The sequence below is a fragment of the Hyperolius riggenbachi genome, chromosome 11 (genome assembly GCF_040937935.1).
Source record: "Hyperolius riggenbachi isolate aHypRig1 chromosome 11, aHypRig1.pri, whole genome shotgun sequence".
Lineage (NCBI taxonomy): Eukaryota > Metazoa > Chordata > Amphibia > Anura > Hyperoliidae > Hyperolius > Hyperolius riggenbachi.
In genome coordinates, this window is record NC_090656.1 from 123329227 (window position 1) to 123345544 (window position 16318).

The following is a 16318-nucleotide window of genomic DNA, read 5'->3' on the forward strand; positions in this document are numbered from 1 at the left end:
AGGAACCCCACAAATGACCCCATTCTAGAAAGAAGACACCCAAAGGTATTCCGTTAGGAGTATGGTGAGTTCATAGAAGATTTTATTTTTTGTCACAAGTTAGCGGAAAATGACACTTTGTGAAAAAAAACAATTAAAATCAATTTCCGCTAACTTGTAACAAAAAAATAAAAACTTCTATGAACTAACCATACTCCTAACGGAATACCTTGGGGTGTCTTCTTTCTAAAATGGGGTCATTAGTGGGGTTCCTATACTGCCCTGGCATTTTAGGGGCCCTAAACCGTGAGGAGTAGTCTTGAAACAAAAATGACCTGTGAAATCCTAAAGGTACTCATTGGACTTTGGGCCCCTTAGCGCAGTTAGGGTGCAAAAAAGTGCCACACATGTGGTATTGCTGTACTCAGGAGAAGTAGTACAATGTGTTTTAAGGTGTATTTTTACACATACCCATGCTGGGTGGGAGAAATGCCTCTGTAAATGACAATCTTTTGATTTTTTTACACACAATTGTCCATTTACAGAGTTATTTCTCCCACCCAGCATGGGTATGTGTAAAAATACACCCCAAAACACATTGTACTACTTCTCCCGAGTACGGCGATACCACATGTGTGGCACTTTTTTGCACCCTAACTGCGCTAAAGGGCCCAAAGTCCAATGAGTACCTTTAGGATTTCACAGGTCATTTTGCGGAATTTGATTTCCAGACTACTCCTCACGGTTTAGGGCCCCTAAAATGCCAGGGCAGTATAGGAACCCCACAAATGACCCCATTTTAGAAAGAAGACACCCCAAGGTATTCCGTTAGGAGTATGGTGAGTTCATAGAAGATTTTATTTTTTGTCACAAGTTAGTGGAAAATGACACTTTGTGAAAAAAACAATAAAAATCAATTTTCCGCTAACTTTTGACAAAAAATAAAATCTTCTATGAACTCACCATACTCCTAACGGAATACCTTGGGGTGTCTTCTTTCTAAAATGGGGTCATTTGTGGGGTTCCTATACTGCCCTGGCATTTTAGGGGCCCTAAACCGTGAGGAGTAGTCTGGAAATCAAATTCCGCAAAATGACCTGTGAAATCCTAAAGGTACTCATTGGACTTTGGGCCCTTTAGCACAGTTAGGGTGCAAAAAAGTGCCACACATGTGGTATCGCCGTACTCGGGAGAAGTAGTATAATGTGTTTTGAGGTGTATTTTTACACATACCCATGCTGGGTGGGAGAAATAACTCTGTAAATGGACAATTGTGTGTAAAAAAAATTAAAAAATTGTCATTTACAGAGATATTTCTCCCACCCAGCATGGGTATGTGTAAAAACACACCCCAAAACACATTATACTACTTCTCCTGAGTACGGCAATACCACATGTGTGGCACTTTTTTGCAGCCTAACTGCGCTAAAGGGGTCCAAAGTCCAATGAGCACCTTTAGGCTTTACAGGGGTGCTTACAATTTAGCACCCCCCAAAATGTCAGGACAGTAAACACACCCCACAAATGACCCCATTTTGGAAAGTAGACCCTTCAAGGTATTCAGAGAGGGGCATGGTGAGTCCGTGGCAGATTTCATTTTTTTTTGTCGCAAGTTAGAAGAAATGGAAACTTTTTTTTTTTTTGTCACAAAGTGTCATTTTCCGCTTACTTGTGACAAAAAATAATATCTTCTATGAACTCACCATGCCTCTCAGTGAATACTTTGGGATGTCTTCTTTCCAAAATGGGGTCATTTGGGGGGTATTTATACTATCCTGGAATTCTAGCCCCTCATGAAACATGACAGGGGGTCAGAAAAGTCATAGATGCTTGAAAATGGGAAAATTCACTTTTTGCACCATAGTTTGTAAACGCTATAACTTTTACCCAAACCAATAAATATACGCTGAATGGGTTTTTTTTAATCAAAAACATGTTTGTCCACATTTTTCGCGCTGCATGTATACAGAAATTTTACTTTATTTGAAAACTGTCAGCACAGAAAGTTAAAAAAATCATTTTTTTGCCAAAATTCATGTCTTTTTTGCTGAATATAATAAAAAGTAAAAATCGCAGGAGCAATCAAATAGCACCAAAAGAAAGCTTTATTAGTGACAAGAAAAGGAGCCAAAATTCATTTAGGTGGTAGGTTGTATGAGCGAGCAATAAACCGTGAAAGCTGCAGTGGTCTGAATGGAAAAAAAGTGGCCGGTCCTTAAGGGGTAGAAAGCCCTAGGTCCTTAAGTGGTTAAAATACACTTTCAGAACTTTGCAACTGAAAAAGTAACAAAAAGTTGGTGAAAAAGTACTATCAAAATTATTTTACAAACAAACAAACAAACAAACACAGAACATTTATATCACGCTTTTCTCCTGGCGGACTCAAAGCGCCAGAGCTGCAGCCACTAGGACGCGCTCTATAGGCAGTAGCAGTGTTAGGGAGACTTGCCTAAGGTCTCCTACTGAATAGGTGCTGGTTTACTGAACAGGCAGAGCCGAGATTCGAACCCAGGTCTCCTGTGTCAGAGGCAGAGCCCTTAACCATTACACTATCCAGCCACCATTTTAAGTATTTTTCTACCTAAATGTAGACAAAAGAGTTGATTCACAAAACCTTCCTTATGAATTACCCAATTTTGGACCCGATGCATTAAGCATATGTCTAAATTAACCTTAGCTTTATTTAAAATTGCCTACCTTTCACCACATTTCAAAAAATAAGAATAGCGCAGAGACTAGTAGAATATAAGTAAAATTACAGATATTTTACTAAATAATTAGAGGACCAACTAGGAAGGAACATGAAAACTGTGGGTGGTACGTGCCAATGAATCATAAACATGATTTCTTTAAAACAAACATTATACTGTATTTATCACAATATTGTTTAATAAAAACATGCTATAAATATCCAAAGATCAACACTCTCTCTGCCTCCATTCTGCATGAATTCCTATAGTAAAAGATTGATAATATTTACTGATATTTTACTATCACCTAACCAAACCCTACTCTCACACTGAACCCTCCCTCCACCTATGCCTAACCTCAAGACCCCCCCCCCCCTTCCCCTCCATCCCATTGGTGCTGGATAACTTTAAAGAGAATCTGTATTGTTAAAATCGCTCAAAAGTAAACATACCAGTGCGTTAGGGGACATCTCCTATTACCCTCTGTCACAATTTCGCCGCTCCTCGGCCGCATTAAAAGTGGTTAAAAACAGTTTTAAAAAGTTTGTTTGTAAACAAACAAAATGGCCACCAAAACAGGGAGTAGGTTGATGTACAGTATGTCCACACATAGAAAATACATCCATACACAAGCAGGCTGTATACAGCATTCCTTTTGAATCTCAAGAGATCATTTGTGTGTTTCTTTCCCCCGTGCACTGAAGTTTCAGGCTGCTCTTTTCTTCCTGCAAACAGCTTTGCCCTTGTTTGTAATTCCTCAGTATGTGAAAGCCCAGCCAGCTCAGAGGACGATTTATCCAGCTTGTAAAAGATAAGGGAGAAGAGAGAAGCTGCTCTAATCTAAATAACACACAGGCAGTGTGCATAACGGGGCCTGGAAGGGGGAGTTCATAGCAGAACCACAACACTGAAGAACTTGGCAGCCTTCCAGACACAGGCCGACAAGTCTGACAGGGAAAAGATACATTGATTTATTACAGAGACAGTGATAGTATAAAGTGCTGCAGTTAGCCAGAACACATTAGAATAGCTTTTGGAACTTGTAGGATGATAAAAACAGGATGCAATTTTTGTTACGGAGTCTCTTTAACCCATTCAGGTTCCGTTGTTTTCACGTGAGAAATGTTCACCTCCCATTCATTAGCCTATAACTTTATCACTACTTATCACAATGAACTGATCTATATCTTGTTTTTTCCGCCACCAATTAGGCTTTCTTTGGGGGGTATATTTTGCTAAGAGCCACTTTACTGTAAATGCATTTTAACAGGAAGAATAAGAAAAAAATGGAAACATTCATTATTTCTCAGTTTTCAGCCATTATAGTTTTAAAATAATACATGCCTTCATAATTAAAACTCACGTATTGTATTTGCCCATATGTCCCAGTTATTACACCGTTAAAATTATGTCCCTATCACAATGTATGGCGACAATATTTTATTTGGAAATAAAGGTGCATTTTTTCCATTTTGCATCTATCACTATTAATTAACAAGTTTAAAATAAAAAAAAGATATAGAAATATTTCATATTAACATTGATATTTAAAAAGTTTAGACCCTTAGGTAAATATTTACATGTTTTTTTTTATTGTAATGTTTTTGGTTTTTTTATAGTAAACATTTTATTTGGGTAGTTTTGGGAGGGTGGGAGGTAAACAATACATTTATAATGTAAATGTGTGTTAATTTTTTTTTTTTTTTTACATTCAGTTGTAGTATTACTTTTTGGCCACAAGATGGCGGCCATGAGTTTGTTTACATGACGTCACTCTAAGCGTAACACACGCTTAGAGTGACGCATCGGGGAGGGAACAGCCAGAAAAAGCACAGCTTCCAAGAGAAGCTGTCGCTTTTTCAGCGGGGGAGAGGAATCAGTGATCGGGCACCATAGCCCGATACATTGATTCCGTGGCTACCGAATCTGCGGCCGGGAGTGCGCGTGCACGCGTGCGATTGGCCGTGGGAGTTTCTACGTCCAGGAACCAATATAGGTTAACTACCCCCTGGTGCCTAATCTTAAATACCATCCCTGCCTAAACTTAAATACCCAGTGCCTAACCTTAATGGTGTATGGTGTTTATACACTGTTTTTATAGCTTGCATACCTTGTCTATTAATAAAATGCATAGTTGAAGTTATAGAAGTTGTTGAAGTTGTTGTAGATGTAGAACAACTGTACGTATCTTGGTGAATTATGCCATCCTCTTTGCAGATACCAGTAATAATGATGCAGTCTCCAATACTGTCTGTAGTGTTGTAAATGACTTCATTGTAATTGTAAATATTGCCCTCATATTCACACAAACATGCTGTGAAGTATAAAATAAATGTATGAGTACAAAATACATGCACATGGCAGCAATAATAGTAGTTATATTTACAATAAAAGGTTCCATGGCCTCCAATCAAGCAATGGCCAAAATGGCTGCACTTCAAGGGAGACTGCTGCTGTCCTTTGAATGATAGCAGTCTCCTAGTGATCTATGTTAGTACTTATATAAACTAGCAATGTTATAAAATGCTATTTATTCTTCTGCACCCCAAACTATCTCGCCTGCCTGGCTTCAGCATTGATTTGCGATAGCTTGAGGTGTACATGTAAAAAGGGCGTAAGAAAAAAAACAGTGCAGGATATAGCCGTTAAATGAAATTTGCGTTATTTTGTACTACTTCATCTGTATTTTTCTTTTTTCTACAGAGTCTTTGTCCATATCATGAATTGCCATTTCAAACATAATGATTTGGAGCTGCTAAACAGTTATCAATATAGCCTTTTAAGTACCGTATATTCCGGAGTATAAGACGACTGGGCATATAAGACGACCCCCCAAGTCTTCCAGTTAAAATATAGTGTTTGGGATATACTCGCCGTATAAGACTACCCCTCTTCCAACGCACACCAAATTAAAATAAAAATTAAAAAATTATATACCGGTGCTGTGTATGAACAGATAATGGTGCAGAACTGTATGTGTTACCCAGTATATAACAGTATATAGTCAATTGACTTGTTGCATTGGTCAACTCTCCTTAAGTAGACTGGTCAGCTCTCCGTGTCTACCTGTTTATCAGAGCGGTATGGAAGAATAGATTGCGCTCCCTCAGCAGGGAGATCTGAGAGGCGGTAACAGGATAGGGCGTATCACCCCGCATCAATGACACCCGTCGTATAAGACGACCCCCAACTTTTCAGAAGATTTTCAAGGGTTAAAAGGTATTCTTATACGCAGGAATATACAGTATTTAGTCATGGCCATAGAGGATAACAGCAAGCCCACAAAACTCTACTGCTTAAACTTTGAGGAAGGTGAATTGTGGCACTGGACTCTTGGGGAAACTGGGGCACTGGACATAGTGGAAAGTCCACAGAACTGTATTGCTAACAAGGAAGGTGAATTACGACAGAAGACAGGACGCTTATGAAAACCTGGGGGCTTCTGTCTGTCTGTCACTTTATATAAACACTAATTCACCATAGTGCCTCTTTAACATTGTTAACTGCACTGTATTAAACAATAGCAGTGTTTCATAGATATTTTTTAAGAAGAGCTTTTCTTAAACATCTGATTATGTTATTTTCCCCTCTCTAATCATGTTATGAAAATATTAGCTATTTTTTTTTCTTAGATTTTAGACACTATGATATGGTGACTAATCAGAACAAATGTATTTTATTTACCTTCCTTTGAGTAATTACATTCCACACCAGATGGAGTGCACACGCTGTGGAAAGAAAATACCACAGTTAGCAATACACTACAAGTCTACAAGGCTCTAATTCTTACAGCAGACTACAGTTGTGTACACACAGGGTTGGCATTACATTTCAGAAAGATTATAAGCAAAGCAGATTTGGCACCTTACAATGGAACAAAACTCAGCACTTTCTTTCTGCTCTAAAATTTTAGCCAAAGCATGATAAGCTTTATGGAAAAAAAAGTCTTCATTAAAATGTTTGTATTGAAATCTAAATAAACTGAAGTTTTAACGTAGATTGACTTCCCAGGAAGCAGAGAGAGGGTTGAGCCTCAGTGCTTACATGTGAGCAAAGAGTCCTGATAGAGCTCCGGAAATCTATCCACAGCCACTGGCAATAACTTTAATCTGGCTAAACAAGCACAGAACATAGAGCAGAGGATTGAATAATGAGTTTTCATTGAGTGCTGTGCTTTAAATGTCTAGTGCAGGCTTGCATTTGTAGTAGTAAATATTGCCCCCCCCCCCCCCCCAATCATTAGCTTGAATAGCATGGGGGAAAAGGAGGGAGTGGGAAGGTGATGGGAGGGAACATTGCAGCAAGCTTGTTTTTTCAGGTCTAAAAATTGGACTTTAGAAAAAAGTCACATTTTTCAAGGAGTGATTATGGGGACCAGAAGAGATGTGAAGAGGAATGGACATTGCTCGGCGGTATGTGGATCCAGCATGAACATACCTCTGTGCTAACCTTAGGTAGTTTTGTCTCAAGTCAGGTATACTTTAACACTGAGTTTTGTGTGCCTGGGTATTTTGCATTGAAATCTATGCTATGCAGTCCAAGTTAATTGTCAAGCCCCCTCGACACTAGCTAGCTATTGTCCAGTTATTCATCTCTATATGTAGCTGTCAGACACCCAACTCCCCATAGGCAGCCACAGGTCCACACTTCAAAGGATATAATTTCCTCTCAATTTCTGCCTGAATTGTACACAGCTGGGGGATGTGATCTGCTAACAATGGTTACGATGTGAGTGGGTCATGTCATAGAGTCGCATAACGTGCATCATATGGCCAGTAGAAATTTGATTGTAGAAAGACTGAGGGCTCGGAGAATGTAAGCAGCGATCAAATGGTAAGTGTAAACTATGCAAAGTACTTCCAGTGCTAATTTTCCATTGGGGTCAGGGAGTAGCAATAAGAGAGAGGTGGGGCCTAGTTAATTTCAACTATGTTGGGTTGTCCTGTAAAGGTCTGGGTGTGTTTTAAGTTATACAGTAAGTGAACTGTTTTCAATTAATATCCCACTGAAAACTCACCATTTCTGACAGTTTTTAGAAGATTTTACACGTCCCTTTACTCCAACAATGTCTCCTTTGTCAGTATAGCAAACACATTGAGGTACACATTCCATTTTATCTTCATCAAAGAAAGGCTTTGATTCTGGACAGTTAGGGTAACATCCTAAGTAGGATTTAAAAAAAAAAAAGTAATTCGGAAGTTTAATACATTGTGGGCAGCAAAGAAATATAGAAGTATCTACTTAATATAAACCCTCTACAATTTCAAGGGTCATTTCACAATTGCATAAGAATTTGAACAGCTTTACATTATATTAGCTTGGAGTATTTTCATAACTTGAATGAAAGTTTTACTGTCTAAATTATTTGCTTTTCCAAACAAGCTATAATAATAAGATAACAAAAGTTGGTAACATAGTAGTCAGGTTCTTCTTACCTTCCAAACCTGAAAGCTCATGCATGCATTTCCCAGTTGGGTTCCTACAGGTCTTCAGGCAAGGAACTCCGCAGGGTTTGTAGTGCCACTCACACTCTCCTTTAGGGTTGTAATAGTCACAGAACAGAGCTAGGGGAAAAGAATAGATCATGTTCTGTAAGGACAATCTGGTGAGAAAAGTAAACAAATATTTTTTCATGTAAAGTGGGATGCGAAAGTTTGGGCAACCTTGTTAATCTTCATGATTTTCCTGTATAAATCGTTGGTTGTTATGATAAAAACATGTCAATTAAATATATCATATAGGAGACACACACAGTGATATTTGAGAAGTGAAATGAAGTTTAATGGATTTACAGAAAGTGAGCAATAATTGCTTAAATAAAATTAGGCAGGTGCATAAATTTGGGCACTGTTGTCATTTTATTGATTCCAAAACCTTTAGAACTAATTATTGGAACTCAAATTGGCTTGGTAAGCTCAGTGACCCCTGACCTACATACACAGGTGAATCCAATTATGAGAAAGAGTATTTAAGGGGGTAAATTGTAAGTTTCCCTCCTCTTTTAATTTTCTCTGAAGAGCAACATGGGGCTCTCAAAACAACTCTCAAATGACCTGAATACAAAGATTGTTCACCACCATGGTTTAGGGCAAGGATATAGAAAGCTGTATCAGAGATTTCAGCTGTCTGTTTTCACAGTTAGGAACATATTGAGAAAATGGAAGACCACAGGATCAGTTGAAGTTAAGGCTCAAAGTGGCAAGGGGCGTTATGCCTGGAGTAAAAAGAACACAGCATTCCAAGAAAAACACCTGCTACCTACAGTAAAATATGGTGGTGGTTCCATCATGCTGTGGGGCTATGTGGCCAGTGCAGGGACTGCGAATCTTGTCAAACTTGAGCGACGCATGGATTCCACTCAGTATCAGCAGATTCTGGAGACCAATGTCCAAGAATCAGTGACAAAGCTCAAGCTGCGCCGGGGCTGGATCTTTCAACAAGACAACGACCCTAAACACTGTTCAGAATCCACTAAGGCAATTATGCAGAGGAACAAGTACAACATTCTGGAATGGCCATCCCCAGACCTGGATATAATTTAAAATCTGTGATGTGAGTTAAAGAGAGCTGTCCATGCTCGGATGCCATCAAACCTGAATGAACTAGAGATGTTTTGTAAAGAGGAATGGTCCAAAATACCTTCAACCAGAATCCAGACTCTCATTGGAACCTACAGGAAGTGTTTAGAGGCTGTAATTTCTGCAAAGGGACGATCTACTAAATATTGATCTAATTTCTTTTTTGTAGTGCCCACATTTATGCACCTACCTAATTTTGTTTAACCTCTTGAGGACCGCAGTGTTAAACCTCCCCCCCCCTCCCTAAAGACCAGGCCATTTTATGTAAAATGGCCCACTGTAGCTTTTAGGCCAAGCTACAGGGTCACACAACACAGCACACATGTGATCCCCCCTCTTTTCTCAACACCAACAGAGCTCTCAGTTGGTGGGGTCTTATCGCTCCCCATGTGTTTATTTTTTTATGTAAATATTTGTATTTATTTTTTAATACATTTTACAATTTTTTTTTATTATTATTTTTACCCAAGACCCTCCCTCCCTCCCCTGCCAACCAATCACTGTGATCAGCTGTCATAGTCGGGGTGCTCGGATACCCCTTTTCAAAATCCGGATTGGATTCGGATCCGTATACCCAGATATCCGATCGGATATCTGAGTTCAAAATTTTCCAATCCGAATCCGAATCGGATATCCGACGTCAGTATCCGGGGTATCCAGGCGGATTCGGATATCTGGATATAAAAACCGGAAGTGGCCTTTAAATTGTTTTTAAAATGTTTTTCAGGGTAATTGAGGCATGTAGCAATATTATTTTTTAAAGGGAAACACTAATTGATGATGTGGGTACTTAACCCCACCCTCCCCTCCCCCCCAAAAAAATGGCTGTCAATTAACATCAGGACTAGTTTCCAGACAGCGGTCGTGCAGTCCACATTGTGTCCAAAGTCCAACTGCACAACTGGGACATGGCAGTTTTCAGCCCAGACACCTCCAAAAAATTACGCAGCAATTGTGTTTTCGGTTAAATATAGGTGGTATCAGCACAGCAGCAGTGGCCTGTGGCCCCCTGGCAGTGGGAGCAGCAAAGGCAGCAGGAGCAGGGCAATGCAGCAGGAGCAGGTATAACATCTGCCAGGAGCATGCCGGACGTGGCACTTGGCAGTGGCACATGGCACTTGGCATTTGGCACTTGGCACATGGCATTTGGCACATGGCACTTTGCACTTCGCATTTGGCACTTTGAACTTTGCACGTGGCACTTTGCACGTGCCAAGTGCCACGTGCAAAGTGCCACGTGCCAATACGCCGCTTAGAATGCTCAGTGTGATGTGTCCTGGCATTTCTAGGCGACCAATACAGGAGCTCCCCAAGAGAGTGACGTCACTTCCGCGATCGTGGAGAGCTCACTCCCCGGCTTGGCTAAGTGGGACAAGGCGCACCGAGGCTGTGTACGCTGTGCGAGCCACTGTGAACTCAGGTGAGACCTGTCCTTTGGGGACTTTACTTTGTGGAAGATAGAAGGCTCAGAGCGCCCCTCCTTTTTTCTATATTTTGCAATGATTTTACTGGGAGCAGCCGAGTGTAGGAGTGTGGGGGCCTGATCGCACCAGGGGGATTTCACTATCCTCATCTCTTCTTTGGACTGTATAATAATTTCACACTGAGTAAGTCATCAGCAGTATATGTTTAAACAGAACAACTCAAACAATAGGCTAATGTAATGAAATTTGATACTCACGACAGATGCTTGGGGTTCTCCAAGAAACACAGATGTTAGCTTCTCCACAAGCCTGGGCATAGGCCGCTACAGCTGTACAGAAACATTCACAGTCTCCACCAGAGTCACAGGCACACGCATCAGTAACACAAGCCTCATAGTATTTAGATCGATCAACCTAGAGAATGTTGGATAGATTTAACAAATACAATTTTCATCTTCACAGCCAAAATGCATAGGCCACAGGTGGCAACATCAGTGAGTTAACGCTCTCTGCTGTGGCCCTTGCACACAAACATGCTGGTTTAATTTTGTGGCAGGCAAAACTGAATTTTGCGTTCACCTTGCCATCTCTGGTCACTAGATTTGCTATGTGTGCCAGAATCAGTAGTAGGAACATGTCATGTCAACATTTTTTTTTCTTTTTTTAAAAATCTTGAATCTTTTGTGAAAATTGATTTCAGAATTTCTGTGTGAAATATTGTGTTTTAAACTTAGTGCAATGTTGGATTGCAGCAGCTTTGGTCTGGCTTTAATGCTACTGTTCTAAAAATGGGTGCCACGGCCCACGGTGCCTCCCTGGTGCACCACAACTACCTCCTTAGGTTTCTGTGACTTTCCTCCTGGTCTTCTGCATCGGTTAATGCATCCATGGATTGGTATCCTATGTGGCTGCATTACCTGACAGTTACCACATAGTCCTGGCAGCCAGAGACTGTGTACTTCCGATAGTACAGCAGATTCAGAAAGACTGGGGTGCGTCATAAAGAAGAGGGGAGTAGTTGGAAGAAGACAGTGTCATGAGGAGCAAAAGTAGTAAGCCCTCTGCACAATCGCATGTAAATTCTCATGAAAATTCAATCATGCCGGTCAATTATGTAGGAACCAATGCCATCCCTACAGCTAAGTTAAAAGTCAGGGTCTTCATTACAAAAATAAAGTCTCTTGTGTAGTCATGTAGTGATGATCGTAATCTGTTAATTACAATTTCGTGAAATGTCACTTACATTTTCAGTTATGGCTATACGTAATTACGATTTAGACGTTCAATTGATTTCTTGTAATACATTAATAATTTTGCATAATTTTTGCTTAATTTCATTCCGATTTTAGCACTTAATAGCAAAGCCCCTATACACAATATTGCCACCAAAATGACTACATATGTTAAGGAGAAGAGTGGGAACAAGTCAAAACTCGATTTTAAAAATGAAAAGGAAAAATGTTTTTTAAATATAATTTTTCTGAGTAATTTTTCCTTTGCTTATTTAAAATTAATTTTCTCAAAAACTACAGCGACTTTTTGAAAAAAGTTTTTTGACTTGTTCCTGCTCTTCTCCTTAACCACTAGACGACCACGCCACGCCGATGGGCGTGGACACGGCGTCTGTCTGCCCCAGGACCGCCTAATGCCAATCGGCATGAAGTCCTGGGGTGGGGATTTGCAGGAGATCGTGCACGTCAATGTGCGCATTTCCACTTGGACGACGGAGCTCCACTCCGCCATCAGTCTCCCAGCGGCGATCGCCACTAGGAGACTGTTAGATGGTAAAACCTCTGTCTATTAATAGTGTACAGCGCTGCGATCCACGGGTGACTGGTGTACTGGAGACAGCCATGTGACACGACGGTCCCCTAGAGTGTCAGAACGGATTCGCTGTCCTAGGCTGATGCCTATGACAGCCGATTGCTGTGATTAGCTGGTGGGGGGAGGGAGGGGCGGGTAGGAAACAGAGTAAAAAAAAAAAACAGTAATATTTATAAAAAAAATATTTATAAATAAACAAACAAACATCATGGGAGCCATCACAGCCCACAAACAGAAAACTATGTTGGTAGGCAGAAAAGGGGGGAATCACTTGTGTGCTGAGTTCTGCAGCCCTGCAGCAAGACCTTACAGCTGCAGTGGCCTATTTTTTTTTTTGGGGGGGGGGGGGTTTAAGCCCGTGGTCCTTAAGTAGTTAACATATGTAGAAACTTTTGTGACAATGGCTTGTATGGGGGCTTTGCGATTAACCTCTAAAGTCAGCACAAAATGTTGCAAAAATTAAGTGAAACTGCAAAATAACGGCTCCTGATTATGTTTGCACGCGAAATTAATAACGATTTTTCCAAAAATTTTGAGTTACAATTTTGCATCATAATTGCAAATTATGATGTGAAATTACGAGTATGTGAAATTTTTGCTCATCATTATCCACTGCATAGAGGTTCCCCTTGTTAGTATGTGTCCTACCTCTGGCCAAGTAACACACAGCATTTAAACTCACCTAAAGGATTATTAGGAACACCATACTAATATGATGTTTAACCCCCTTTAGCCTTCAGAACTGCCTTAATTCTACGTGGCATTGATTCAACAAGGTGCTGAAAGCATTCTTTACAAATGTTGGCCCATATTGATCGGATAGCATCTTGCAGTTGATGGAGATTTGTGGGATGTACATCTAGGGAACGAAGCTTTGTGACATGGTGCATTATCCTGCTGGAAGTAGCCATCAGAGGATGGGTACATGGTGGTCATGGAGGGATGGACATGGTCAGAAACAATTTTCAGGTAGCCAGTGGCATTTAAAGGATGCACAAGGGGCCTAAAGTGTGCCGAGAAAACATCCCCCACACCATTACACCACCACCTCCAGCCTGCACAGTGGTAACAAGGCATGATGGATCCATGTTCTCATTCTATTTATGCCAAATTCTGACTCTTTCGAGACTTATCAGACCAGGCAACATTTTTCCAGTCTTCAACTGTCCAATTTTGGTGAGCTTGTGCAAACTGTAGCCTCTTTTTCCTATTTGTAGTGGAGATGAGTGGTACCCGGTGGGGTCTTCTGCCTGCTTCTGCAAGGTTGTGCATGTTGTGGCTTTACAAATGCTTTGCTGCATACCTCGGTTTAAACGAGTGGTTATTTCAGTCAACGTTGCTCTTCTATCAGCTTGAATCAGTCAGCCCACTCTCCTCTGACCTCTAGCATCAACAAGGAATTTTCACCCACAGGACTGCCGCATACTGGATGTTTTTCCTTTTCCACACCATTCTTTGTAAACCCTAGAAATGGTTGTGCGTGAAAATCCCAGTAACTGAGCAGATTGTGTAATACTCAGACTGACCCCTCTGGCACCAACAACCATGCCACGCTCTAAATTGCTTAAATCACCTTTCTTTCCCATTCTGACAATCAGTTTGGCGTTCAGGAGATTGTCTTGACCAGAACCACACCCCTAAATGCATTGAAGCAACTGCCATGTGATTGGTTGATTAGATAACTGCATTAATGAGAAATTGAACAGGTGTTCCTAATAATCCTTTAGGTGACTGTACATGCATGTAAACAATGGTGGATTAATCCCAGCGCTAATTAGAACCAAAAATGTCTATGACAAGACTTGGCACCATTAATATGAACCTGGAAAGGTAAAAGGTAAGTGTCTCCAGCAAGATCAGTGCTCAAATGACATTCAGTCTGCAATGTCAAATCCCCTGATAAAGGCTACTGGGCCGAAACCTGTTCCAGGAGTTGTTTCTATTTATTGTGACTTGCAAATAAACAAGATTCTGTGAAGTGATTCGATAATTTATCCATAGGTCACCTACTTTGGGTGCAGTCTGCACAATTTTTTGCCCTTGCTGTGCCCCGTAGCCAGGAAGCTGTGCTGGTAATGGTAATTTTACTGATACTCTACTATTCCAGATTATAGAATATTGGAAAATTATATCAATATTCTAATGATTGTCTGTATCCCAATTCTCACACTAACCCTACCCTATCTATGCCAAATAATAACCACCCTTCAACTACTCCTAACGCTAACCATCCCCCACGTACACCTTAAACTAAACCAACTAATTAACCAACCAGACTAGTACACAAATCAAAAAGCCCAGGATCCTGCTACAATGTAGCCAAACTCCAGTGCACTACTGCTGCCAGCAGGTGGCAATACAGTCGCTTAACCTACCACAGCAGAAGCCCGGAAATAAAAAGGCCACAGTTTGGCTACAGTAGAGCCAAACTCCAGGGCACTTCTGCTCCCAGCCGAGCGGTTATACAGCTACCCGCTATCACACGCTTCATGTTAATTTAAACAAACTGCAGAGTTCCTTTACACAATAGCGGAACTCTGCCATTACTATTTTGCGCAAGTGCAACTGGAGCCTGATATTTTTTGGGGTGCCCATTGCATGAAAATTTCTAGCTATAGCCAGTGTTTGTTTAAATTAACATGATGCCTCTGGCAGTGTCCAAATCTCCTCAAGCTTACTGCTTCACTCAATGTACCTGGAAAAAAAGGCTTATGAGCATGTCTAGAGAATCACGTTTCCACATCATGCATTATACCATCATATCAATTATCCATTTTAATTGCTCTTGGTATGGTCCCAAATAGAACGATCGTTGTGATGCATGACATTTTTCTGACTAAGAGATTAAGAGAACAATGAATGTCTGCAGTTGATTTATTTTGTGAACTGTGCTGTTGGTTTGGACGTCGCAGTTGTTGGAGATAGAACTGCATGTGCTTCATATTGTACTAAGTATTGACACCACTAGACCAGTAGATGGCACTGCTGCAAATACTAAGGTTGCCAGTTGTGTGGCTGTCTGAGAAATGGTTTTCTTTATCTTTTCCTGTCTCTCTTCGCAACAGAGATGTCTGCTGTTACAGTTTACTGAAATGCGCAACTTAATCCAGCCAAGTAAACCAAGTTCTGCCTCATCATAAGCTGCTAGTGTCTTCTCGAATACAGAAACCAACAGCAGTCGCAGGTGGAGACTAAATTTGCATAGCTGCTGTGAGCTGATGGGCCTCAATTCACTAAGCTTTATCAAACACATTATCAAACGTTTGATAATTTACCTCATTGGTTAAATCTAATTTTAAATTCACTAAGATGTTATATATTTATCGAATGTTTTATCGCTAAAATGTTCAATAAATCTAAACACCTTGGTGAATTTAAAATTAGATTTTACCCATGAAGTAAATTATCAAACGCTTGATAAAGTGTTTGATAAAGCTTAGTGAATTGAGGTCCTTGTGGGACACACTGGTCCTTACTTTTTCACCTAAGCTTTCTCAAAGGAGAGGTTTTCACACCTTATTAATGGAACCCTCTGGACCCTAATGAGGCTTACCCTGTCCTCCAGAGAGGTAAATATTAACCTAGTGCAATCCTGCGCAGGTGCAGTACTGAAGTAGCAGCTTTCCAATCGGATTCAGCAGATAAAAGCCGTGCCCGATCGGGGCCACTCTACTGTGCAGGCGACTGGCACCTATGCTGTAGAGAGGACACGTTCGGGTTTGGCTATTTCCGCCTGAGCCCAATGGGAAAGCTGCTACTGTGCCTGCACAGGATCACAATAGGTAAATATTGCAGGCACTACAGCACCTGCCCACAGCTGACA

General features: G+C 40.7%; 1 protein-coding gene across 1 annotated transcript in view; it reads right to left on the bottom strand.

Annotated features, from left to right (window-relative positions):
• LOC137537873 (mucin-2-like) overlaps positions 1–16318 on the bottom strand; it is a 198946-nt gene that overhangs the window by 118452 nt on the left and 64176 nt on the right. The window contains exons 24-28 of the mRNA XM_068259820.1: positions 10929–11085; positions 8105–8233; positions 7687–7831; positions 6354–6397; positions 4780–4983 (exon numbers count right to left, since the gene is read on the bottom strand). Of these exons, the coding sequence (XP_068115921.1) occupies positions 4780–4983; positions 6354–6397; positions 7687–7831; positions 8105–8233; positions 10929–11085 (679 nt within the window). The remainder of the gene's footprint in view (positions 1–4779; positions 4984–6353; positions 6398–7686; positions 7832–8104; positions 8234–10928; positions 11086–16318) is intronic.